Raw genomic sequence first — 27416 nt, 5'->3', positions numbered from 1 at the left:
AGTTCTGTACTCATACATTATCAAATTTGAAAGAGCAATATTCGATTCTGACCAACCTTTAAACTGCCCAGAATGTGTGTGAAAATGGATGTGGGACTAACCTGGGTTTTAAAAAAAATGAACCCGTGTTTCGGAAGCTGAGGGGTCAATCAAGCCAGACTGACGGGGTTAGGTGTCACTTCTGTGCGTCTAATACCCTCTTAGATTATCAATGAGGTGCAGTACACCGATCACAAGCTAAAGCAGCTGTACTAATGAAAATGAAACAGTCTGAAAAAATTAGGTGATACAGGCCTGTGACACAGGGCAGTACCTTGTGGACAATAATGCAGGAATAAGGACATAAATCACCATTTAGATACAATAAAACCTGTAATACCCACCCTGAAGTGTCTACGGAATTGCAGGCCAAAGTCAGCATCTCCACAACTCCACGGTCCCCTCTGAAGCTGCCACACTATTTTTTTTTTTCTACTGAGTCAATGCAGGTTTTCCATGCCTTTACTTCACTGCACACACACAATTTTGCAGTCATATGCCAGCCTGACCTTTGAGGGTGGGTAGCTGGCTGCTCATGCCAGGAGTTCTCACAATTGGTTGTAGCACAGATAAATGAGTCTTATCAGAACCTACTCAACCTTGAGCAATTTTATTCTCCTACATATGCTAGTCCAGCTGGGGAGGGCAGAGGCTGCACTGAAGAAGCTGGGACACCCTTATCCTTGCTTTGGTAACATGAGGTCCTTTACAAAAAAAGGATATATCAAGTCCAAGTTGACTGAGTACAGCCAGCACCTAATGAACTACTAAACAGAATTACTGCCTTAAAACCATAAATCATTACCACGTGAAGAGCAACATGACTTTTACCCCGGCCATCATCATAATCCAGATCACACAAATATTCAATAGCTTTTTCAGGATCAGGTTTTTCCTCAAGAAGTTACATACACAGCAAAGGAACCATATATTCAAACAGCAAACTACATGCTTTAATTTCACACTCTTAAATTAGGTTCATCTGGTTAAAATACTAGATTTCAAAAGGGGAGCACGACTTTAAATATTTTCTCAATTACAAGCAGGAAAGCTAAGACAGACATTTAATAAAGTCTATTAGACCCTGAGAATTCACACTAACGTCTTTGCCATTGATATTAGAGTTCCAGCTGCAGGTGATGCAACTACTGGTCAAGGCCACAGCTAGGATGAAAACGATACTTCTGATTGGAGATACTATTTATAGTACATAAACACACATACCCTTTACTAATGCAACAAAACAAGGCTATTACAATAAGAACTTAAACAATAAATATACAGGATCTGCTGTTTAAATAAAAGCTCATCATGCAAAAAAAAAATACAAATTCAAACATTCCTTAATAAATACTAACTTTCACACTTATTCTAAAGCATCATAGTTCTCTTAAAATGAATTTTCTTGCTGGTTTTACAAAACGTTTTTCAAATTAAGTTTCATCAACTGAATAGAACTCCTTGAAGCGATGCAAGGAATTAGAAGACAGATCATTTCAGGAGAGCTAGAAGGTCTTTGTTGCTTGAGTTTTCTACAAATCCAGCATCTCTATTTTCATTGAGGCAGCAAAACAGAGAGAAAGATAGAATTATTTCAATATAAGTTACAAATTTAGAGATTATTTCTAATTTACAAATCAAACACCCGAAATTGCCAAATCTCCAGTATCTGCACCCCTTGTTTTCTCCTGTATCTGATTACTTCAGGGTTTTGCTGCATGTATTTCTCTCTAGCACTTGCAATTTCTCTTTTACAAATTATTTTTGTCACACAATAAAGGAAAATACATGATTTCACAGTGGCAAAGGCTTATGAAGCCCTCCTGAAAAACATTACTGAGAATCCTAGCAGTACAATGCTAGGATTTGCATAGAGGCAGTTCTGAAGTAGGTTTATTCCCAGTGACTGCAGTGAAAAATAACTAATATTACGAGAATCAGTCAGGACCCTCCCTTCCATGCAAAAATTAAGCCATGATCAAACTGATTTTGTGCAGCCTTGAAAGGATTAGGATTCAGTGCTTTAGATTTTGCACTGTGGCCAAGTTAGATCATCTATCAAGAATCTTAGAAGTTTCCTTTAATCTCAAAACCCCATGGTTTGGAAGCAAATTATTGTGTAATCAATACATTTCATTTTAAAACCCTTCTCTCTATCCTGCCTATCATACACCGCTCTAGGTCTTATTCTTGCAGCAAAAAGATTGAATGTGACCTGACAAGACTCCAGAGAGGTTCACAAATCAAAGGCAATGGTGAAAAGAAGTCAAATTCCTCAAGACTCACAATGTTAAGGGACAACTCAATTTTTAATATTTTTTTTTTTAGTGCCGGAAGGTAGCAGTTCCTATTGTTAGATGCTATTATAACTTATTATATTTGTTGCATAAAAGCCAATTGCTAAAAAATTCCCACCTACTCAGGATGCCATTCTTTTCCTCCAAACAGCCAGAATCCAGAGCATGAAGTATGATTAATTTCAGACTCCAACATAAAACCTCAAGTGTAACACACTTCAGATGGAAGTTACAGTTTGTCCTCTGACAGAAGCTTTGGTGCATTACTACACACCAAGACCTGGAAGCCAACAGCCGTATGCCGATCAGCCCCAGGAACAGTAGCATTAGAAGCATGAATTGTAATTCCTCACCTTCATCTCCCTTCACAAACTTGAGACCTGTGAACTCTGCCTAAAGCCCACACGCTGGAAGAGAGGAGCACTGCCACAGATCAGTAATTAACAGGTTCAAAAACACTTCCCTTTCAGTGCATCAAATCTTTGATAATCACCAAAAATCTCTTATGAACTATCACACAGATCCAGTCATTTAATGCATTCTTAAGCAAAAACAGGAAAGGCACACACTACTGGAAAGAATCCACTCTTCAGAGCTATCATCTATTGTCCCCTCATTCTCAAACTCCTCTTTAAAACTAATCATACCTACAAGGCTGTTGGTTCAACTTACTAGGACCTCTCAAGCTGCCAAACAGTTTATTTATGGAAAACTTACTTTCCTCCTACTGTTTATGCACTTGCTGTATTTGTAGCCTTTTGTAAAATTAATTTGTATCACGGATGCATTTTCTATGGTCTCCTATACACTACAAATATATATGTGAAACTTCAGAGGCTCACTACATCAGAAATCTGTACAGGTTTGCATTCATTAATTCATTAAAGTAATTGAAACATGCAATGCTGAGATCTGAGGCACAAACTTTTAACCATGTGACTGTACAGGAAAAAAAAACTTAGAGATATTAAGCAAAAAAAAACAATCCACAAGACACGGAAGGAAATGAGGAACTAAAGATTCTGCTTGAGAACACTCAGCGAACTGCTCAAATGATTATTTGCCAAAGATGCAAACTGAATCTTCAACATTGCTGTTCTAGTGAAACATCCACAGAAAGGCAACTCCTTGCCCCACAGGCAGTCTTCCTCATTGTAGAGGACCTAACAAAACCTCACTCCAGAAGCATCTTATTTAGAACTTTCATTACATCCATCCTCTTCTACTGAACATATTCAGACTTCATGCAAATTAAGACTTGTGAAGTTTCTGATAGCAGAGTTGACTACTGAATAAGTTTCCTGTTGCCTACTTGTCCATTACCACAGATCCACTAGTATACAAATATTGCTAAGTTCAGAACCATACGCCAGATGAGTATTTCTCCTAGCCTTTGCAGGTTAATAAGGTTATAAAAATAAATTACTGCTACAGTTTCACTAATTCTAAAAGTAGAAAAGAATTTCTAAGTTTTTATGTTTAAATAAAAAGGATAAAGACAACTTTGGCACCATCACCTCTACTAATAGCTAGACAATCTTAATCTACCAAGTTACTGTCTTCTGCTTATTCTGGAATTAATTCTAAAAAGCAAAGTTTCTCCAAGATGATTCATTTTCAACTGCATCCTTACTTTTGACATAAGAACAGGATATTAACCTGGGATATGTACTGCCACGTTCAGCTACACTTCTTGAAAAATCTTTCCAAGCTCTTCTCCTCTTTACCTCTTGAGACCTTATTCTGGCAGACAAAACCACTCTTCCTCCCCTACCCATTTCACTCTGCCATCCTTTCCATCTTTCCATTGGCTTCTACTCAGATACCACATGGGATTCAACCTTGTTCTTTCAAGGCAACCATACACACCCTCAGTTATATGATTCTGATAACCTCTAGACCAGTCCATTAATTGTCAGCTTCCACAACAGTTTGCCCTTCCCTGGATGTAGGCTGATCAGCTTGGCAACAAACCATCTTCATACCAAGATTCAACCAAATGACCTATTTCTGTCAAAATGTCCAAGGGTAATAAATTATGCTCTCCTTTAAAGTATTAGAATTTGAAGTAACATTCCCTCATTTCCATGTTCTGTAGGCTTCTTAGTAAAACTTAAAGTTTGACCATCTGACTCATTTCCATGTATTTTGAACTGGAACGCTATTGTGGCTTAATCCAGCTGGTAATTAAGTACCACACAGCCACCCACTCCCCTGCAGTAGGACGGAGGACATTCGAAGAAGATGGAAGCCATAGACTGAGTAACTGAAATAAATCGAAGTAAAATACTAGTAAGAGAGATGAACAAGAAACACCCAAAGTGATGCATAATACAATTGCTCACCACCCACAGACTGATAACCACTCTGTCCCCAAGCAGTGATCAGCCCTTTCTGGCCAACTCCCCCCAGTTTATATACTGAGCCTGACGGTTCTGTGGCATGGAATATTCCTTTGGATAGTTTGGGTCAGCTGTCCTGGCTCTGCTCCCTCCCAGCTTCTTATGCACCTCCTCACTGGTAAAGCATTAGAGCCTGAGAAGTCCTTGATCAACCTAAGCCTACTACTTAGCAACATTATGCAACATGTTATCAGCATTGTTCTCCCACTAAACACAAAACACAGCACTGTACCAGCTACTAGGAAGAAAATTAACTCTACCAAACCAGAACACTCGTTTGTCTTTTTGGCAGATTTTACATAGCCCAGGTAATACCTCCCTAATATATAAACTACTTTTGAATAAAATCTCCACAACTACTCATGAATTTCAGAAGCAATAAAAACATCGCCAACAAGCTTGCCAAGTTATTACTTTACTACCCCAATTTTGCTTTTCATTCAAACCACAAGAAGAAATGGGGCTTGTGTAACATCACTCAGAAGTGAGATTTTCACAAGAACAGGCTTTTAAGTACTCCTGAAAAAAATATGAATCAAGAGCCTACTATGAAGTCAGAAGACAACAAAACATGGAACCATAGCATGTTATATATTTTCCCCCTACTTTCTTCCTTCTCATCTCTTCAGTCTACAATTGGTTTAAATGTAACTTGACAATTGCTGTACATTTTGCTCTACATACTCCTACTTCCAAGTTTTTTGGTATTACAAAGACATGGCCAAGTGTGGCTACTGCTGTTCACTGACAGGTATTTTTAGATTTGAATCCAACTCCTGTGGACAGGCATCTTTTACTATTGCCACACTTGCAGTAGACAGAAGCCAAGAAGCAACTGCTGTAGAAACAGAATACTCTTCTCACCTTCGTATCAGGACTGGAAGACACATACTTGGCAAGAGTAACACACAAATGCTTACTGTACACTGAGGCAAGCCCAGAGTCTATTATTACTCTCCTATCTCCCTGAGCCTGAAAATTCACAGAGATTAATTAACCCTCTACCCTCATTTACTACAACTACTCGAAAACCCTGAAAATTTATACATTTAAAAATAGATATTTCTCTGCCAAAATCCCAGCACATCCTTAACATCTTTTTTCGAGCCTTCTGAAGCAATTAATGGGAACAACTGCTTGGACACTCTTTTTTAGTATGAAAGTCTTTCATGAAAACTCTACCAGATGCTTTAATCTCACTTATTCTTCTCCTCCTCAAAAATTCTAGGTAGTCTTTGGTCTTATAAAGCTAGGGTTTCAGATTTTAGCAAGTATTTGTCTTCACATCAGGTTGACTATCTCTACTTGATCCTTCAGTGACATATTATACAAAGCACCAATCATTCCTATAGCAAGTTGCTAATGCCACATTTAAGAATGTTGGGAGAAATAACATCCCACCCTATACCAGATAATGACTCTCTCCTTTTTCAAAAAGGATTTGGATTCCCCACGACCTAAGAAGCAAACGTTTCCTTGATAAAAGTAGGAGATCTGAAAATAGACATCTTCCAGGGAAATGAAAAAAATTTAACATATAGCTCCAATACCAACAGGTTTTCTCAGTCAATTCAATAAATACGATATGCATTACAGCTCAGAGGTTACTTGCCATGGGAAGAACTAACATTCCTAATTACTCTACAAAAAGCCTCACATTAAGATTTATTTTTTTAAAAGGAAATAATAAATGGGCCTTAAAGTAATCTTAACTTCTGAAGCAACAGTAATACATGCACACGTATGCCTCATAACATCAGATTTTACTTGGGTTTAGTGCTTATAACGTAACTACATCAAAAAATCTACTGTGCTGAATTACCAAAGTATTTTATGATTTTTTTTTCTCAAAAAAATTCAGCCTTTGAACAGGTAAAAAATGCACAGATTAACATCCGAAACTCTTACAAAATAATAAGCAAGCTTTGTCAACTTTCAAGCAAAATTATTTCTATTTTAAAGAAGATCTGGATTATAAAATACATTCTCTTAAAATATTAAACAATGCATTCCCCTATCACCATATGAGAAAAGTATAAGGTACAAAGTAAGACATGTTTGGAAAAGGGACTGTTTTCTTTGTATTCCCAACTAAGTCACACAATGGTTTTACTAACTGTTTATACAAATATAGCCAAACACCTTCAAGTACTCCTTTAATCACATGCCTACATTCTGTCTATTAAGATTACCAATTAATATGAATTGCAATTTAGTTAGTGAACCAGAAAACAAAAGTTCTCATTTATCTAAATACAGACCAAACTTGATTCTGACTGATGTAAGGGTTGAGCTTCAAAACTAACCCCAAAGTATCAGAAAATAAAGCATATATTTGGAAAAGAAAATTAATCACTGCTTTTCACGTAATAATTATGTCTCATATAAAGACGTGGATACTAAGGTCACGTTTACAAACATGTTTTTCTTGTAGAGGGCTTTCCAGCTACTAAGATTCAGCTGTCTCCTGCTTTTATACAGTAAAACACTTCATCTTGGGACCGAGACAATGGATTAAAAGTGTTTTTCAAATCTCCTCCTTCCCTCCATATAGCGAGGTACGCAGAGAACATCACACATAAAACTTGTATCAGAACTACTACTAACTCAACCAAGTTACACATGGTCAGCATTTACTCCTAAAAAACAGAAATTCTGATTCAGGTACTTCACCTCTGAGCACCAGAAAAATTCTCAACCAGGTTCCCAACTGTTATATTTAACAGGAAACGTGTAAGAAGTCTCCTTAGCTTGAAAAGCGATATAATAAAAAAAACAAGTACAGTTTCACTAATCCAGCATCAACTACTCGTCACTATGATAACAATAAATACCATCAACAGGCTTCAGGCACAGTTCAGAAAGTCTTATGTCAAATGCACATGCACTTCCCCTATTGAGCAAGGACCTATTTCTATTTGATCAAAGTCACCTTTAGCTACATATAGACATGTTCCATTTAAGGTGCCATATTCCTTTTGAACTTCCACAAAGTAACTGTAGAATAGCTGCATACAGCAGAACAGAAATTCTCTTCAGTTTTAGGAATCACAAAGCAAGTATTGCTGCTAGATGTCTTTATTTTCTTTAACAAAATACACAAAGGCACAAAATCCACTTATATCTTGTCATTATTGTACAGGTATAAATAGTGCTTTGTATTCAAGTACAATCAAGTGCAGAGACTTTCTATATTTTATGTAAACACAAAACAGTTTTGTATGTATGTGCCTCCGGTTCATTTGCAATGCAAATAAAGGAGATGCCATTTATCCGAGTGCCATTTAACTGAATTCTGTGGAAAAGTTAGACAATGAATAACATTAACAACACTGTAATGACACTTCCATACGCTTAAGTCAAATGTCAGGTGACACTTTAGCTTGTAAACATCTGTGTGTTTAAAATGTACTCAATTCATTTTAAGAGGGAAGCATTAAAAAAAAAAAAAATCTATCTTAATTTCACTAAACTGAACTTACTAGGTCAGCTGCTGCCAGTAATTGCTCTTTACACATGACAGCTGAAGAGATGGCAAATTATAGGTCACCCTTAGCAAAACTTGTATTTTTAAGTTTTTTCATATGCAAACTGAATAATGGCTACTACTGTTAGACTTCAGCCAACTACACATTCTGTGTTAACTTATTTAAAGAGACATGCTTTATTTACAATACCTATTTTTAGAAATAGCTTTGACATACTGTGGCAGTTGAGGCAGTTTAAGCTCAAGCGAGACTTTTAAGTTGTACCATTAAAAAAAAAGCTCACCTGAATAGCAACAACAGGCATGAACAAAGCTAAGAACTAGCTACAGAAGGCACTTGAGTACTTTATTCTGTTTTCATTAAAGATTCTTCATTTTGTTCAGCTGAAATAGACTCTGAAATAGAGTCTTCAGTTGTTGAAATGTTCTCTGTTTCTTCTTTTTCAGCCTCTTCAGCTAACTTGTCATTAAGCTGCTCAGCACTTGGTGCTTTATCATCTGTCTTATTTGTCTCAACAATCTGGGTTGTGTCTCCTTCAGACTCTGTGAAAAGAAAAGTGATGAAATTACCATTTCCAGAAATAAAGAGGTACCTAATATTCTCAAAAAGCAAATGAAAAAAACATTTTGCAATCACACACAGGTCTTGACCAGCCATGCATAAAGTTCTCAACTGCTAAAACCTGTTTCATTTTTCTAACAAGAAGGTCACAGGTAAAACCTCTGAAATTTAAGAAAAAAGAAAATACTACAGAAAAGAGTTCAGATACCGCTATGAAAATATTATCTATTATTTCTACATGTTCCCCTTCAACAGAGTCTTTCTAAGCCTGTCCATTAATGTCAGACAATGACATAAATAAGAGGTGATGGTAAACTCAGCTTCTTTGTGCCTGGTAATGGAAGTTTTACCAACTGTATAGCATTTTCTGCAAGAGTTCAATCTGTACACAGAACCTAAATGTTTTATTTGGTGGAAACTATTTCAAACACAAAGAGACAGATAACCAGGAAAAAAAATTATATAGGTCTCACAATTTCAAAACAGACAAAATTATTGTGTATTCTAAGTCTTCCCACAGCAAGTGTAAGAAGGATACACAGGAGTATCTTTACTCTCAACCTGAGAAGGAAGTTTCTTTGAAAATAGGCGTATTTTGAAGATCAGTCAAAAATATTTATCATAAGTACTACTGCTATTGTAGTAAATTCCAGCTTCCCAACAGCATTTCCGTAATATATGAGAAATAAGTCAGTCACATTTTGAAGTAAGCATAAGCACTGAAAAACTCAACACCAGACATTGCACCAAATGACACATAGGTACTCTAGAATGATACTTTTGATGGTAGTTTATTTACTGATTAGTATTAGTCAATACTGTGTACAGCTTTAATGCATACCGTGAAGGCAGACAATTTACAAAATTAACGCAAAGTTAGAGCTCAAAAATTTTAACCTTATCAAATGTTTGTAATTTCATAGAACAGTTAGGGTTGAAAAGAACCTTAAGATCATCTAGTTCCAAACCCCCTGCCATGGGCAGTGATGCCTTTCACTAGACCAAGTGAGGTTGATCAAAGCCCTGTCCAACCTGGCCTTGAACACTTCCAGGGACAGGGCATCTACAGCTTCTCTGGGCAACCCGTTCCAGTGTCTCACAATGAAGAGTTTCTTCCTCGTATCTAATCTAAAGCTACCTTCTTTCAGTTTAAAGCCAATCTCCCTTGTCCTGTCACTACAGGCCCTTGTAAAAAGTCCCTCTCCAGATTTCTCAGAAGCCCGAGAGCTAAACACAGATAGGGTCTCACAAGAGCGGAGTAGAAGAGGAGAATCTTCTCCCTTGACCTGCTAGTCACGCTTCTTTTGATGCAACCCAGGATATGATTGGCTTTCTGTGCTCCAAGGGCACACTGCTGGGTCATATTGAGCTTCTTGCCAACCAACACCCCCCCAGTCTTTCTCCTCAGGGCTGCTCTCAATCTATTCTCCACCCAGCCTGATTTTTGTGCTTGGGATTGCCTCAACCGCAGTGCAGGACCCTGCACTTGGCCTTGTTGAGCTTCATGAGCAGTTGCTCATATTTATCAAAACATGTTAAGTATCAGAAAGTAATAGGATCTATTCAAGCTGATATTCACAGAATTAAGGCAGGTTTGAAAGTTTTAAAACCATTGCTCTGGCTTCCAGGATCACAACTGACAAGAGTACTTGCTGCACACCCTTGCCCAGCAGACCTGTACAACTGCCATCTGTCATGAAGAACTCAGGACCCTTCTTCATACAGAGCTCCATCTAGATAGTTCCAGGCTCCATCCCAGACTGCTCAGTGGAGCCCAGCTGCTCCATTTCTTCCTCTGACTTGACACTCCAACCTCAGCAAGTTTGAGGCCAAGTTACCTCCCAGTTCAGCTTCCTTCACTGCTTTCTCAATCACAGGCTGCTCAACACCTGCCCTGGTTTCTTGCTCCAAAACTTCTCTGGACTCATCTGTCATATGGTCAATCCCCCTATTTCTGCCCAAGCAAATTAACGTTCCCAGTTTCTTTCCCAAATATCCCACTCTCCCTTCCTCCTCTTCAATTTCCATCTTGACCTAATCCCCGTCTGTGCTCAATCTTTATCACTCAACTGTCAGCTTTCTGTCTCATCTCTGCATTTTTTCTTCAGCCTCAAATTCTATGAATAAGTTTGTGTCTTTTCCTGCTACAATCCCTCCACACTTGAGTTACATTCCTTCTTTACTGCTGCTGTTTAGGTTTGAGTCAAAGAAAGTACAGGATGTTAGGAAGAGTCAAATCCATGCCCTCAACTCATTTGTAGCACAGCCCAACCATTACTTATTTTCAATGGTTCAGTCCTCAACTGACCAATGCTCAGCAATCTGCAGAAGTGACTCAGTCTGGTCGAGGTAAAGAGACTATTGATTCAGTCTGATCAGGAGGATGCTGATCATACATATATTTGAGGACAGCTCCAGAGATAATCAGCCACTAGCAGAAGCAAGCAGAAGCTTCTGAGGAAAAGGAGAAAAATCTGACTGAGTTCTAATTATCTATATTCAAAGGAACAGCAGGAAGACATTGATGCCATTTTTATATTCTACTAAAAAGTATGGAAATATTTTCTCAAAGAAAAAAAAAAAGAAAAAAAGTCGGGTATTACAAGATTTTTCCCTTCACCAGAAGGGTGAAGAAGCTCTCCAAAACATACAGTTAAAACAAACTTACAAGGAAAATTTTGGTCTAATAATCAGGTCTGATAAGTTATAAGGAAGTAAAGAGTACGTCCATTAAATAAGTAGTCAGGGCAATCATAGTAAGTGGTGCTACTAACTATAAATATGACCAACCTTCATTAAACTTAAATAGTGATTCCATTTTAAATACACCAATTCATGGAAAGCTTGCCTAAAGTCAAATTGATCACGATATTGCATGATTTAAGTAGCTAACAAGAGAAAGCTCTGACCATAAAACTACACTTAATCTATAATTAAACTGAAGAATGTAGCTACACATACATGATCTCAACAGCAAACAGCCCTACACAGATCTGAGGCAAATTTAAGAGCTGCATCAGTGCAACTTTAAAAAGCCTGCTCCTGGCTACAGCAGTTCCTTCTCCCTCCTCCTCCCCAATACTCCTGCTTAATGCTTAGTACTTAGAAAGCATATATAATTCACATTTTAAGAAGGCAGCTACCCCTTTTCTTGTTGCAGAGAATATTTCAGCGTGTAAGCAGTGAAATCACAATACTGCATCACTATTAAGTAAAATATGTCTTCTATGCAGGAACTTACAAAATACTGTGTAAAATAGCTGCACTAAAATATAGCTACTTTACTTGTACTTTCAAGATCTTTGGGACAAGTTTTTTTCACTACTGCAACTCCCCATTAGAGCAGACTGACACAGTTCCATGTGTCTGAAATACCTTTAAGGAACATGTGTTTCACAGTAGTCTCTGTTCACGGCTTTGATATCACAGAAAGCTGTTGTGAAGCCTTTGAAAAAGCAGCACAATAACAGCATAGCATTCATTCCCTGTATCCTTTACATCCTACGGAAAAAAAAAAAGGCAAACTATGTTGTTCAGCAAAAATGAGCTGTGGTAGACTGGAAATATAATGCATTTTTAAACCAAAAGAACTTGTAAACAAGTCATTAAACTCAGGATGAGCTGACCCATGCCTGCTTGAGAAATCACTGAATTCTAGCCACAGTAGCTGAACTAAGTAAAGAGCACAGCAGGCAGAAACTCACATCTTTGAAAAGCAACAATGGTTTACAAAAAATATAGCAGGCTCATGCTGTCCTATAAAAGCACAGCATATTTGTTAAGAAGGCAAGCCAAACCTCTCAAACAGAAAATGCCTCCAGTCCAGTTTAACAAAAAACAATTAAAAAAAAACACCACAAAACCACTACATTCAGACCATTCTGACGAGAACAAATACTCAAGCTTATTTGTTAGTCCTCTGTCCTCAACCAGTTCTATTCCTAGGTGAAGTTTCTGCCCCACCTATAACACTTGCCCAAACCCAAGCCCTACTTTGGGTAGAACTCAAATAAGCACACACTTGGAAGTGGCATTACTCTGCAGCATTACTGTGAATCCATCTGCTCAGCAACAAACCAAGAGTCTGCATTTGCCTTCTAAATGGAAGTCCTTACAAACACACTAGCAGTTGCTGTATTCCAAGAACCCTTAAAAGTAGCAGAGCATTAAATAATCATAAAATATTTCACTCAGATGGTCAAGGAACTACACAAAAATCTGGAGACAACACAGGAAGCTGTCCTTAAAGTGCTGAAATCTGAAGTTCAGAGGCAGCTAAAGATGACCTCTGAACACCAGCACCAGATAGATATTCACCACAAAATACTGAAGCAATCAAGTTTTTTCAACCTTTGAAACACTGCTAAACGTTAAACCTAAATGAAGAATGCAGTGTATCAATACAGGCAAGACAAAATTAATCAAGAGGATAAGTGTGGTTCCTGTTGGCTTTTTCAGTATGATCCAAACATTAATACTTTTAAGAGAAGTGCATAAGAAAACTGACTAGTCTTTGGTGGGAAAAAAAAATTAAAAATCAAGATTGAGCCATTTAAGAAAAGGGTAAGAAGAGAACCAAAGTATATTGCTTCATTCTGGTATTAAAATTTCCTAAGTTACTCTGCTGAATAAGGAAGCACAACAATTGTCCTAATAATCTGTATCAGACTGACATCTGACAATTCCGTATTTCTAGAGGATTCAAAGAAATCCAAGGTTCAGTGCCAACAGCACTCTCTATAACCATTCTTCAGATCTCTTATCCACAGGAGTTGCATATAATAACATGCTTGTCACGGCACGAGCACACAACTGAAAAAGAGATTCAGTTTGATGCTCTACTCATTAGTAGAAGTAGCTGACTGGTAAAAAAAATGTTTATAGCACTTCTGTATCACATTAGCTTGCAGTTTCTTTGAGCTATATAACTATGGTTTAAATGAGTTACAGATAAAAGCTGGATCTCCTGGTGTTGTCAACATTGCAGTGAAGTTGCTTTCCTGTTTTTAATGGTTATCTACATCTGTAAGTGAAGATATTGTCTATTCTTGCTATGACGGCAGTTGTATTACTGTAATGAACAAAAGCCTTCCCTGGAGCTATACCTCAATGGTAGCTTCATACCTTAAACTTACAATCAACGAATATGTTCGTTTATTAATCAAGCCTGACTCCATGTATGTTATGTTTCAAATTAGGGTTCTAATGGAAAAACTGATTTACTGAAAACATTATTTTCTCATTCGTGAGAGATTACCTTGTGGCAAGTCACAAGCAGAAAACACACAGTGACAAACTGATAGAGTATACATCTCGTACATCAAGACATTTCTCAGATATTAGTTGCATAAAATGTTAACATATACTCCATTTCTGTTTGCTTAGTAATTATCAAGAGAGAATTTTTTATATCACCGTGGAAACAAATAAAAGACCAGATACTTAAACCAGATGAAACTAGAAGTCAGTAAACCAGTTATTCTTATGCCTCTTCCAAAAAAAATTTTGCCATACACTTCCTAGCAGGAAAAAAGAACTGGGAAACCAACCCCACAGTGGTTTGTCATTGTTTTTAAATAAAGCAGCACATTAATACAAGACCACACCAACAAAAAAAGAAAAAAGTAATTTTCAGCATTAGAGGTAAATGAGTAAAATCACATTTATTGCAATAAAACCACCCTATTTTTACCCTGAAATACTTGGTAAATCCTGCTTTCAAAAAAGGGGAAGTTATTTTGCAGAACTGTCACTCTTACATCTCAAATGCCTAACAAAAAAAAAAAATCTCACACTAATTCTTAAGGCTTTACATTTTCATAACACCTATAAACTGACTCAGCAGCTCAAACCCATTAAAGGCATAGTTTGATAAAGATTTCCTTCAATGATAACATCAGTTTAATTAGGACCATCCTCTCCCAAAACCTCTAAGAACTTGCAGTTACAGATAATACTCAGAAGCCCTAAAGGAAACCACCTCCAAGAGCTGCATATCCATCTTTAAAGGCTCCTGCACTTGATTCACACAGAGAAGAGTAAGAGTTTTTAAGACCCCAGTAACAAATAATGTCTTTCCTACAAGAACCTTCTAACTTTATAAGTAGTCAAGAAGCTACTGGCCTACCCTCCACTCTCTGACAAGATAATTAGATTACTTGAGAGCAAAGATGTAATTTGCATCATCTTAGTTTCACGCATCTGATTTCAGTCTTACTTCATGCTAGTAATAGTACTTTTAATGAAGAAAGAGTGCACTTATGGTGGAGGAAAATAAACCAGTCAAGTTTTCCCTGTAATGCACCCACATCAGACCACATCCAGAGATGGCTACAGTTAGATACGACTTCCCTATCAGTCTCATGCAGCCTTCTCATGCCACAAACTGAGGGGCAATGCCATTTTGTACTCTCTGTTAAAGATAATCAAGCAGAAGCAGTCTTTCTGTTACACTCATGATAGTTTCCCACAGTCAGTGTGCTCCTAGACCGAATCTCAGGGCTAACCACTATTCGATAACTTGCCCCCATGATTCCTGTTTAACCTGATGTAAAATACCATCAAATACTCAACAGCACCTCTAACTGGAGTTTCCCTGGTTGGAAATTATAATTCTTAAGACTCCTTTAAAACATACTGCATCTTCCTGTTGGCTGTATACCAGATGCCTACTGTATCTGCAGACTATAAAACATTTCAAAAGGAACTATGTTAAATTAAAATTGACAGTTTGTCTTTGAACTCCCTGAAATTAAACAAGGCAGTTTTACTAGATTTTCCTGCCCTGAGGAAAACAGCAAAAGGAACAAAGGCAGAAATTCCAACACACCTCAATCAAATGACCTGCTGAACACAGTGAAAGTTAACCACTTTGGTACATATTCCCTTCTTAACCATTTCTGTAAACTACAGTGCTACTTTCCATCTGTTCATCAGTAACATTAGACAGAAAAATTTTGTTACGCTATGATTTGCTTGAGATTTATTGCCTAATATGAAGAAATTTCAGAGTACAAGACAGAAGACAATAGTATCAACAAGCTAAGCCAGAAGTAGGGACAAGAATTAAAAAAAAAATACAAACTGCACCCACTATGAAGTCAGACCAAATGAAGGGACCAACAATCATTTGACCAACTGCCTGACCCAAAATTAAAACACATTATTAAGGTCATTGTCCAAATGTTCACAGGCATAGGGCATGAACCAACTCACTAAAAGGCCTGTTTCAAGTACTTGAGTTCTTCAGTTACTTTTACAAAAAGCTCATCTAAACCAAGAGCTAGATGACAGGGAGGATTTCATTAGATTTGAAGAGAAAAACTTCATGAGATTTGCACATACCTTCTGTCTGTTGAGTCTCCTGGCGCTTTCTGTCTTTAGGTTCTAGAGGCTCAGTTTCAGATCGTGATTCTGTAGACTGCTTTCTTTCAAAACTGAAGTCTGGAAGTCGTGGAGCCTGAGGTCTAGTTTTCCTTGCAGGATTCAGGAAAAAGCAGTAGGCACACCTAAATGCTACACAAAAGCACACCCAAAAAGTAGCATCACTAATTAATTTCACCTTTCACCTTCATTCCTATACTATATTCTTACTGAAATACTTAAGAGAATCAAATGAGTGACCATCAGTACCTGAGAGTACCTCCATAAAATTTACACAAGCATGTATATACAGTATCATTTTTAACTTCAGCATACATTTGCCTCTTAAAAACCTGTTTGCTTTCAACCCTGCTGCACTTACGAGTAATGCCCACCACTGTGAAAGATTTGGCCACAATGAACAAGATTCAGTACTACCAGATGTTCTCACAGAGTGCTCTTTTCTACAAAAGAATTAAGTTGGCAGATGGCTTCCCCCGCACCCTCAGATTCCACTTTCCTCACCCCTTGAATAAGTAGATGCTATGGATCCCGCAAGGTATGTCTCTGCTTTTTGAGGAGCATTCTGCTCAAATGATGCTTAATTAAGAAAAGGCAGTTTTATCCTGGAGAAGTACTGGATACCACTTAATAGTTAAATGTGTATTTCCTCCTTTCCCCCACCAGACAAGGAGGGGAAGCGGCAATTTCTTGCACAGTTGAATTGTGAACTCACTTGGAGATAAGAGGACATATAGACTAAATTTCTTTGGTTCCATAGGAAACATTTATCTTATTTTTACCATGCTGCATATTTACTCACAAAATTCATCAAAACTAAATGCTTATTAAGTTTAAAGAAAAAAAAAAAAGGAGATTTATCTAAGTTTCCCTCATTTTTTAAGCATCAGGCTTACACTTGTGATGGAAAGGAAGCAAAATAAAACATCTGTGTTCAATAAAGAGCTGTGTCTGTCTTAAGTTATTGTCAGCCATAAATTCACATATAGCCCCCTAGGGCTTGTTCCTATTCCTTTTCCGATACCTCCCCAACATCTTCTTGCCAAAGCAAAATTTTGTTTAAGTTCCGGTAAAAGAGGCATACTTTAATGTCAGATAGTTTCTCAATATAAAACCCTTCTGAGAACCATTCATAGCCAGTAGCAATTCTCAGGGATGTATGGGAAGAGGCTTATTTCTACTGAATACTTTTCCACACATAAAATCCTTGGCCTGAAGGCTGTGATAAAAGTACTCCTCTAAGTCTTGAAGTGAATCTTAAGGTACAGAGTAATAAGTTAGCATAAAACTGTCACTTCATATGGGAACATTTCAGTGTCAGTTAAGTACTTAACTGCAACCAAAATGAAGTACGATGCATGTTAGTTATGAAACATAAGCCAACTAATAGTCTACCACAGATCAGCTCTTACCTATGTATTCAAACTCCTCCTTCAATGCCATACCATTGTGAGAAAAACACTGCTGACATATAAGGGCGTACCTAGAAAACATGAATAACACATAATTACATACCTTTAAGTAATAAACACACTGAAGTGAGATGCATTCCACCTTTGATACTGACTAATAACTTTGATATTTACTCTTAAAAGGTAATTTCCACAGTGAAATTATTATCTTTTAGCGAAAAAAATCTGTAATTAAATAATAATTTTTAAGATGGTTTATAAACAGTGAAATATTCTTAGCTACAACCTAAATCTCATGGCTCAACATATTAAATGCAATTGTCAGAAAATAATATCCAAATTAAGTTTATATGTCATTAGAATACAGTCAATGTGAAAAGTGACCACTGTTAACATCAAAGTTACAGTATGTTTGGACAATTCTGAAGGAAATCTGAAATAATTTCTAATGGCAATAAATCTGAACTTCTAAGATAATCAAATTTATTTATTTCTTAGTTCAAAATAGAATTCACCCACATAAGCACAGGTTTTTCTTTCGGTATCACATGATTAATACGAACCAAAGCAGAGGTTAATTTTGTCAAAATGTTACCATTTTTCCTACAAAGAGATCTCAGGTGGAGCACTGAGAAAGGGCCATTTCATTACAAAAGTTCTGGACAAATTCATTTGCAATTCTTTAACCTTGACACATGTGGCTTAACATTAAGGAGCTTCCTATTTCTTGAGTATTTAGTATTTTCTCTAGCAACATTTTACCTGTTCTGAGGACCATCGCCAACCAAATATTCAATAACTCTATCCACAACTCCTCTTTCTCGAGGAAGAATAGGTCTTGCTAAAGGAGGGCCTGGAGGGTGAAGACCTAGGAAGACACGAACTGTGTCAAAATTTTCAACTATATTATTACACGAAATATGCTATTTCACTGTGCATGCTAGCATAATAAAACAATTGCACCTACTTAATATACATGGCCATATTTCTTATTCCACTAGAAAAGCTATAAGATTTTTAAACCCACAATAGTTGAAAGTTTCTCTTCTCCTTTAGCTTACCTACTGTTACACCTTGCATATGTAACAATTTCTAAAGAACTTAAGGCATCAACAGTATTTAATAATTACTCATAAATAGAGGCTTCTTAAGCAAAGAAAAATTCCTTGAGTTTTCTTCATATACTCTCAACTTTGCATATTCAACACTTGAAATTCACAGCTACAAATCTGTTCAGACCAACTGCAACAGTAGAACTAAAGATGTTACCAAAGAAGCACCCACTGGTTTCTGTGTAGTTAGTATACCACATTAAGCATGCCCTCAGTGTGCATTCAGTCTACACATTAAATCTGTCCAGCCATTTGCTATTTTGGTAATCCTATGTTTAATGGACAGTTTGATACTTTCAGATTTATGCTTAATCAAAGAAGCCAGAAAGCCACTATCCAGATATCATTTTTCATATCCCATGTGTTTAACAAATTACTGTCAAAATAAAACTCCAAGAGGTAACAGCAGTAGTTGGTACTACCTTTTCCACCTCTTTACATATGGCAGCTAAAGTAGACCAGTGGCCCAAACCTGTCATTCCAAGAAGTTTTAAAACATCTGGCTTATTGTACAAGACCACTGCAAGATACCAATTTCTGTTTATGTAGCTTTGAGTTCTTACGCCTACCTTTCTTTCCAGCCTTAAAACAGAAGATTCTATGCATAATGAGCAAAACATGATTTGGTAAGAAACTAAGACTGAATCGTTCAGAACTGACCATTAAAATAACTGAAGCTTCTTCTCAAGGCTACACTCTTGGAACAAGACACATTTTACACAAGCACAGAAGGTATTAAGCTACAGTACTTTGAACAAACAGATTCCATAGTCATTCTTGAACAAGAGATATTTAAGTGAGCACTGGGAGGTGGAAGGGACAACAGAAGATTTAAAATGTCTTACATAAATATCCATAAGACCTTTATGAATTACATTCAAAGGCCACAAAAAAAAAATTATAAAAAAAAACCCACCAGTGTTTTAGTAGGACAACAAAACAGCCCTTTCAGAATTCTGAAACTGGGACAAAATGGTCAGCTTCAAGCCACCTGAAGACAAAATTATGAAACCTGACCAGTAAGACTCAGTTCAACCCAGTGACAAGCTTACTTGTAACAATGCAAAAGTCCTTTGCAAGCACTAGTTAAGAAGGTTAGACATAAAAAAAAAAAAAAAAAATCAACTAATATTAGCAGGTTTTGTACAGAGATGAGCATATGGTAATCTTAAGGCATGCAAGAACTAAGCATATTTCATAGAAATAAAAGTCTCAAGTCAGAAAAAGTAATCAGTGTTTTTTCAGGGAAGAGTTCTAGCTTGTAGCTATTCTCACAATAACCAGCAAAAAAGATATACAAAAGGAATGGCTTAAAATAAAGGCTTCTAGTAACAACAGACTTGACCTTCAATTTTCTTTCAATTTGCTGTACGCTTCCAGTATTTTTCTTGGGAAGATATGTTTCACAGAATCCCCAGTGATGCCCAATAAACAAAGAGGAAGCTAAAGGGTAAAACAAACTAAATCCACTGTCTGAAGATGCAAAAAGGATTTTTTAAAAATCCAAATAATGTACTCCCAGGAGAGTACAGTTTGTTAGCAAGTTGAACTAATTTAGAAGGACATTTAATTGAAAGATGATATGGAAAAAACAATGGACTACAAGCTTCTTAGAAGACAGGCCTAGCTTTCTTGTAGCACCTTAGCTGGGTACTGCACCAGGAAGAACATACACCGTCATAGCTTCCAACACAACTGATACTCTTTCATAAACATATGCATGCATAAATGCACGGAAGTAACATACCTCGAGTAGAGTTTACACAGGCAAAGACAACACAGCAAGTTTTACTACTTGATAAGCTGATCCAAGATGGGCTTTAAGATTAAATACCACATTAAATGTAGCTGCCAATAATTACCATCTCAAGCCTTCTACCTTTCAATCTTCACAGAATGTGCTACACTGTGGTAAACCTCAAGCTGAATGCTAACCTCCTCCTACAGCTAACCTCCATCCTCTATCGCAAACATCAGAAACTGTAGGAATCAAACATTTTCAGCAGTGCTCTCTCAAAGTGCAACACATAGAATGAGTCTAATCTTGCCATCAAAGTTGTAATATTTCTAACAGTACAGCCTTTCAAAGCAGCTCTCATCAATACCCTAAATGGACTGTCCTAATCTTTACAAGCAGAATCGTAAATCACAGAATCGTAGAGTGAGTCACAGAATCATAGAATCACAGAACAGTTAGAGTTGGAAAGGACCTTAAGATCATCTAGTTCCAACGTCCCTGCCATGGGCAGACACACCTCACAGTAAACCATTGTCACTCAAGGCTCTGGCCAACACGGCCCTGAACACCACCAGGGATGGAGCATTAACAGCTTCCTTGGGCAACCCATTCCAGTGCCTCTCCACCCTTTACAGCAAAGAATTTCTTCCTTATATCCAATCTAAACTTCCCCTGTTTAAGTTTTAACCCGTTACCCCTTGTCTTGTCACTACAGTCCCTGATGAACAATCCCTTCCCAGCATCCCTATAGCCCCTTCAAATACTGGAAAGCTGCTATGAGGTCTCCACTCAGCCTTCTCTTCTCCAGCCTGAAAAGCACCAACTTTCTCAGCCTGTCTTCATATGGGAAGTGCTCCAGCCCCCTGATCATCCTTGTGGCCCTCCTCTGTACTTCTTCCAACAGTTCCATATCCTTTTCATCTTGAGGACACCAGAACTGCACACAATACTCCAAGTGAGGTCTCACAAGAGCAGAGTAGAGGGGCAGGATCACCTCCTTCGACCTGCTGGTCACACTCCTTTTGATGCAGCCCAGGATACGGCTGGCTTTCTGGGCTGCAAGCGCACACTGCCGGCTCATGTTCATTTTCTCATCAACCACCAACCCCAAGTCCTTCTCTGCAGGGCTGCTCTGAATCTCTTCTCTGCCCAACCTGTATCCTGGGATTGCTCCAACCCAGGTGGAGGACCTTTCTAATCAATAACATTTGATTAGAAAATATTGCAATTTACAACTCTTCGATAAGCACAAATAAGTTTGATGCTCAAGACAAATCTTTTTAAAACAATCCTCATGTTCACAAACAAGAGAATGGAATTCTGGAGATGTCAGAGAATGCATTCCCAAATTATTCCTGTATTCTGTCAACAATCAGGAACCCAGATTACAAAAACCCTCGCAGCACCAAGGCAGAACAAATTCAGTGCAACATAAACTGGACCTAATGGTTCATTTTATAGATTCTGAAAAAGCTGTTCTGAGAAGAATTCAGGCAAAATGCAATTCCTAAAAGCTTCACAAATACCCAAAAGACACAATATTTCCATTAAAAAATAAGCGAATGGGCAACATCCAACATAGATGTGAAGATTGTATCAGTGCGCCAGTATATCAATCTGCAACAGAATTATATTTAGACTAATTCAACGAATACCTGGCTAACACTCAAATGTCTATTGAGCTCTGTATTCAAATTTCTGTATGAGCTAATCATCATAAATATATGAAAAGTTTCTGGAAGTTAATAAACAATGTAAAAATTAAAGACAGTTACCTAGAATGAAACATCATCAGATACTCCAAGAACTTCAATTACCTGCCTACTAATAACTCAAACCAACCATCTTAGTTTTCATGCTGTTATGGACACCAGTAATTAATATAAACATCAAAAGCAATCATTGTAGAAAGACTGGTCATTTCTGCAAAGCTTGGCAAACTCTCAACTACCTGCTGGTTATTAATTTTCAAACATATGGGAGCTCTGTGGTAATGCATGTTAAATTGATTCTCCTCTACAAAATATAGTATAATGAAAATGAATTATTAATCTTCTCTAAAGCAGAGATAATTAAGGCTATTTACATTTGTTGCAATCCATGCATAAACTTAGATACAATTATACTACTCTTACAGATACTGAATTGACATACTTTTCACTACAGCTACATGACTGAGATTTTATATGCCTGAAAGTTTTGGGGAAATTCAAGACAAAACAGGGCTTCCACATCAACTGACAATTGCAGTTGCTTCCATTGCCATCTACAACCAAATAACACATTTGCTCCAAATCGGGGGGGGGGGGGGGGGGGTGAGGAGGGGAGATGTCCATATAAAGCATTATCACAAAAATTAGATTAAATATTGTAACTAACAGGCTTGGTAACTATCCTTTCAAAAGCTTTTCTGCAGTCAAGGTTGAATTTTATGCAGTTTAGTCAATATGCCCTAATCTTCCCCTAAGAATAAAACTATTGTATAGCAAATACTATTCTATTATATAGCCAGCTTCTTAAACAAGAAGGAACGTGTGATTTTAAACTCTTCAAGGAATTTTCAGTAAGTAGGTTTCAGTAAACGTGATTTGTAACCAAATGACCAATTTCCTGGTGCAAGGAGCTGATTTCTGGTACTTCAAGATAATTAAGACTTAGTAATAATTTGCCTTTACAGTTCACTTCAGGGATAAAAACAAATTTAGCAGTTTCATAATACAGGTAAACAATTACTAACAAAAAGTTAGCCTTAATGAACTCTGCAGAGAAGTGAGAGATCACAGCTTTTCAGGACAAGTGTAAATCCACTACACTAAGCAATACAAACAGGCATTTTAACATCCAGCTGCCTGAGATCTTTCATTAAGAAACTGAGTGTCAACATATTATTTATAGTCCTACTTTAAGATTGTACCATGAAAGTGAAGCAAGCAAGGACATCCAGTTTGTAAGACTTAGGTAACTCCAAGTGAAAAAAAAAAGGAATACAGGGCAGAAGAAAATACTCTTGATCCCTGTAAAGAGCAAAGAACTACTCCACATTACAGCGGTGCTTAGAAGATTCTTGGCAAGTTGAATCCCTTCTATTTTCAAGACAGCATTTGATCTCCTTTCTTGCCTTGTGATACAACTTGCCAGACATCCTGCAACAAATGAAAGTCCTGGCACTAACCCATACACAGCTTTACCATGCATGAGGAGAATGAAAATGCCTCCCCCCAAAACTCTCGATGCTCTGTTTAATAAAATACATCCCATTTGAAGACCAACCCAGAATCAAGGAAAAAGCATTTTCAGGATACGAAAACAAATTTTACAGAGCATTCATTTCTACCAGATTTCAACCTGCTGCTGAACTTTTGACTCTTCTACCAAAATAACAATGCATTTTAGAAGAATTCAGCTACAACAGGCAACTTTTTCGATGTATCTGATATTTTACACTTTAATCTATGAGTATAGATTGCATGACTATACCTCCTAGAGCAAAAATTTAAATAAATGTCAAGATATGTGTTAAAAAAAATGTGCAGGGTTTAGTGAGAAACATGAATATATTCTGAAAGTGTTCTCCTCTGTATCTGATTTATATAAGTGTAGAGCTCTTCTAAACTAAGAACATAAAAAGGTATGCTATATTGTTGAGTACAGAATACTTGCAAAGTTTTATTGCCATTTAAACAAAAAAGCCATAACAGTTAAATGAGCTAAGGCAATAGGTTCCAGCATCAAAAGGTGCCAGCTGTAGAGAGTTATAGCTAATTGAATATGGAACTCCTGCTTAATCAGATAACTGCTCTCCTATTTCCAAATGAAATGCCATTTCCATACTGTCTGAAAATGGCCTATTTTATTGGTAACCAGAGAAAACAATATAAACTGTAAATAACATTAAGTGCTCTGTTTACCCATTCCAGACACTGAAGTAGCAGGGGATCCAGGGCGTCTTGGTAAAACATTTGACTGCAAGGGTGCCACAAGAGTTCTTTCTGAGGGTCCACTCGGAGGCAATGTGTCTCTCTGCAGATTAGGAGGTGCTGGAACCAGTGATTTCGGAGAGCCTTGTTTAGGACTTGCAGGCGGGGGTGTAGAAGCATTTCTCTGAGCTGTGGTCCTCTGACGTATTTCTGACAAGAATATGTGCACACAAAATTTAGTATCTAGCATTATAAGAGATTAGTAAAAGCACATTAATATCATTATCCCAACCAGCAAATTAGTCAAACAAAACCAGAAAGTCCTATAACTAAAGATCACAATCTGCCTGAGCATACCATAGAAATAACTCACACACAGAATACTGTATTTAAAAAACAATAATTAACTGCTAAATACTTACAGCAAATTTCTTCTAGAAGAAAATTAGCAGATAGCTACCTTACAATTCTGTTCTCTAAGTCACAATACTGAAGATCAGAATAGCTAGGGTCAAGCTACAGCGTACAGACAGAACTGACCACTGTTTATGATTTAAACACGCTTCCAAGTACTTAGCTTTCCACAGGAACAAAAACTACCCAGTCATGTCTAAAATATCCACACCAAGTGCCCAGAGTTACTAAAAAAAAATCATATTGGGTAGATGGAAACAATCCTAAAGCCAGAAGAAACTATAATGCTTCATTCAGATCATACTGTTTTGTTCACTGGCTTCAGTAACTATGAACAAGTTATGTGCTTAGATTGTCATGAAGCAAGAACAGGCTCAGATGGAATATGTCCCTACTTTCACCTCCTCTCATTCCACTATGCGAGTTACTATTAAATAGATATTATGAAAAATAGGTTTCTTCAGTTCTTATATGAAGCCAGAGATCTTATTAATACCAATGGGAATATAATTCCAGTAATAAATTAAGGCTTGGATATTATTCCTGCAAACACAAAGTTCCATTATATTTATACAGAAGTTTGTTTCCCAAACCAAACAAGGAACAATGCTCATGAGCCATGCTTAATGAACAGCAGTGTCACTATCATCCCACCCAAACCTCAGCACCTCCAGGCAGCCTTTGAAATACACTATTGCAACAAACCAAACCAAAATGTAACCCTCACTTTAGGGCTGCAGACATTAACATGGTTAACAAGTGACAGCTTAGACTCTTAGACTCTTAGCTAAGACAAAGTTGGCATCACTGGAGTACTAACAAGAGCTCTGTTGGAAAAAAAAAATCACTAACTAGCGCCACAGAATTACAACATACATAGCCTATGTTCTTGCTTACTTAACTGTACATATAAGTAAGATTAATATACACCATAAGAATGAATAAAAACACTCTTTAATATAATCAGAAGACTACAACTGTGCAGTCTTACTAAAAATACGCCTAATCCAGTTTTCTATAGAGCAGAATAAATTAGTAGCCTTCCCTTGCCACACCTTCTTGCGCATGACTACATTGCCTCACACAACTTCACCATCCAAGTTAGATCACCCAATGGGTATGATTGTGTACTTGAACTTGGTTTTAGCAAGTCCCCTCACTACTTAAACTGTTCAGAATCTGGAAAACAGAGCAAGTTGGTGAGGTAGTTGCAGAAATTCCATTAAGGTTTCCTTGGCGACTTGTTTCTATTTTGAAAACTGCTCATGTGTTCAAAGTTTTATTTTAATCAAGAATTCATTTATGACAAACCTCACCACTAAGATTTCTTGGAGAGCTTTTTGTGACAGACCTTACCAGCAACCTTTCAAGTCTAACTACATTACAATAATTGCATCATCTTCTCCACACCATTTGACCAACAGGCATGACAATATAATGATTCTGCCCCACAATTTCTCCAAATTTTCCAGTTTGTTACAGTTTCCACTCCTGTATCACTTTCAAAAAATCAAGTTAAAGGTATGCAATTTCTCAACTCCGCAGCTCCACAGGTCTTTAAAAAATGAAGTGGTATGAAGCCTAAATTCATTTGTTCCAAGATCATTTTAAATATCTGTAAAGACATTTTAATGCACTGCTAACATTTTCTTCATTCTTTTTCATCACAAAGCCTGCTTTATTACAGTTTTACATACAAAGATTTCAAAGATCATGGCTATAATTTGTACCTATGGATGTTACTTTCGCATTTTGAAGGCTGTTTTCCTATATTATGTGATTTAAGCACATCAATTTTGGTTGCTTAACAGCTCTGAGTGTTTCAATAGGTCACAGATATATTCATATTTACTCCAAGTCTTTATTACACTATTCAGAAGCAACTTCCATGCCACCTGCAAGAGTTTTGTGCATTTGGCCTGTTCTTTCTGAAGGGTCATTTTTGGTAAGCCTCCTTTAACAAGACTTTCGTTTTTTAAAGTTACTGCTACTTTAATGACTCTCCACATTTTTGCTCCTACAATGATGTTGAACCCAAGTGCTTTACAGTCAGTACTGGAGAGATGTGCTTCAGTAGTTTTAGTCTCATCTCAGAAGTAAAAACGCAAGACTTACTGTTAGTTTCCACAAAATGGTATCAAGTTACGCACAAAACTCACACACACACACACACTTAGAAGTACATTAGTTCATTTAGCTTTCACTCTATTCCTTACTTCGTATTTAAGAGAACTTGCCAATACTCTACTGCTCCCCAAATAAAAAAAGTTACCAGAACTTACAGGAAAACGAGAAATGCTCTCCATGAAGAGACCAACAGCCCATCCATCCCAGTATTCCATCTCTTACACTGGCTGTAGATGTTAGAATCATAGAATAGTTAGGGTTGGAAAGGACCTTAAGATCATCTAGTTCCAACGCCCCTGCCATGGGCAGACACACCTCACACTAAACCATGTCACCCAAGGCTCTGGCCAACACGGCCCTGAACATCACCAGGGATGGAGCATTAACAACTTCCTTGGGCAACCCATTCCAGGGCCTCTCCACCCTTTACAGTAAAGAACTTCTTCCTTATATCCAATCTAAACTTCCCCTGTTTAAGTTTTAACCCGTTACCCCTTGTCTTGTCACTACAGTCCCTGACGAACAA

At 37.3% G+C, this 27416-nt stretch overlaps 1 protein-coding gene and 1 long non-coding RNA gene across 3 annotated transcripts in view; both read right to left on the bottom strand.

The window, feature by feature from the left end:
• LOC134162251 (uncharacterized) overlaps nucleotides 1–4907 on the bottom strand; it is a 155305-nt gene extending 150398 nt beyond the window's left edge. Inside the window, exon 1 of the long non-coding RNA XR_009964267.1 lies at nucleotides 384–4907. This is a non-coding gene — a long non-coding RNA (uncharacterized LOC134162251). The remainder of the gene's footprint in view (nucleotides 1–383) is intronic.
• Nucleotides 4908–7800: 2893 nt separating this feature from the next.
• The window catches only part of LNPK (lunapark, ER junction formation factor), a 45323-nt gene continuing 25707 nt past the window's right edge, over nucleotides 7801–27416 (bottom strand). For both annotated transcript variants that reach the window (XM_062615873.1, XM_062615874.1), the window contains exons 9-13: nucleotides 24341–24559; nucleotides 18345–18450; nucleotides 17583–17653; nucleotides 16132–16302; nucleotides 7801–8768 (exon numbers count right to left, since the gene is read on the bottom strand). In XM_062615873.1, coding sequence (XP_062471857.1) covers nucleotides 8572–8768; nucleotides 16132–16302; nucleotides 17583–17653; nucleotides 18345–18450; nucleotides 24341–24559 — 764 coding nt within the window. In that variant the 3' untranslated portion in view covers nucleotides 7801–8571. The remainder of the gene's footprint in view (nucleotides 8769–16131; nucleotides 16303–17582; nucleotides 17654–18344; nucleotides 18451–24340; nucleotides 24560–27416) is intronic.

Source organism: Pezoporus occidentalis, unplaced genomic scaffold (genome assembly GCF_034315485.1).
Source record: "Pezoporus occidentalis ecotype Australia unplaced genomic scaffold, CSIRO_AGI_Poc_V1 ctg184, whole genome shotgun sequence".
NCBI lineage: Eukaryota > Metazoa > Chordata > Aves > Psittaciformes > Psittacidae > Pezoporus > Pezoporus occidentalis.
Note: the sequence above shows the minus strand (reverse complement) of the source record. Positions and strands in the feature narration are given on the sequence as shown.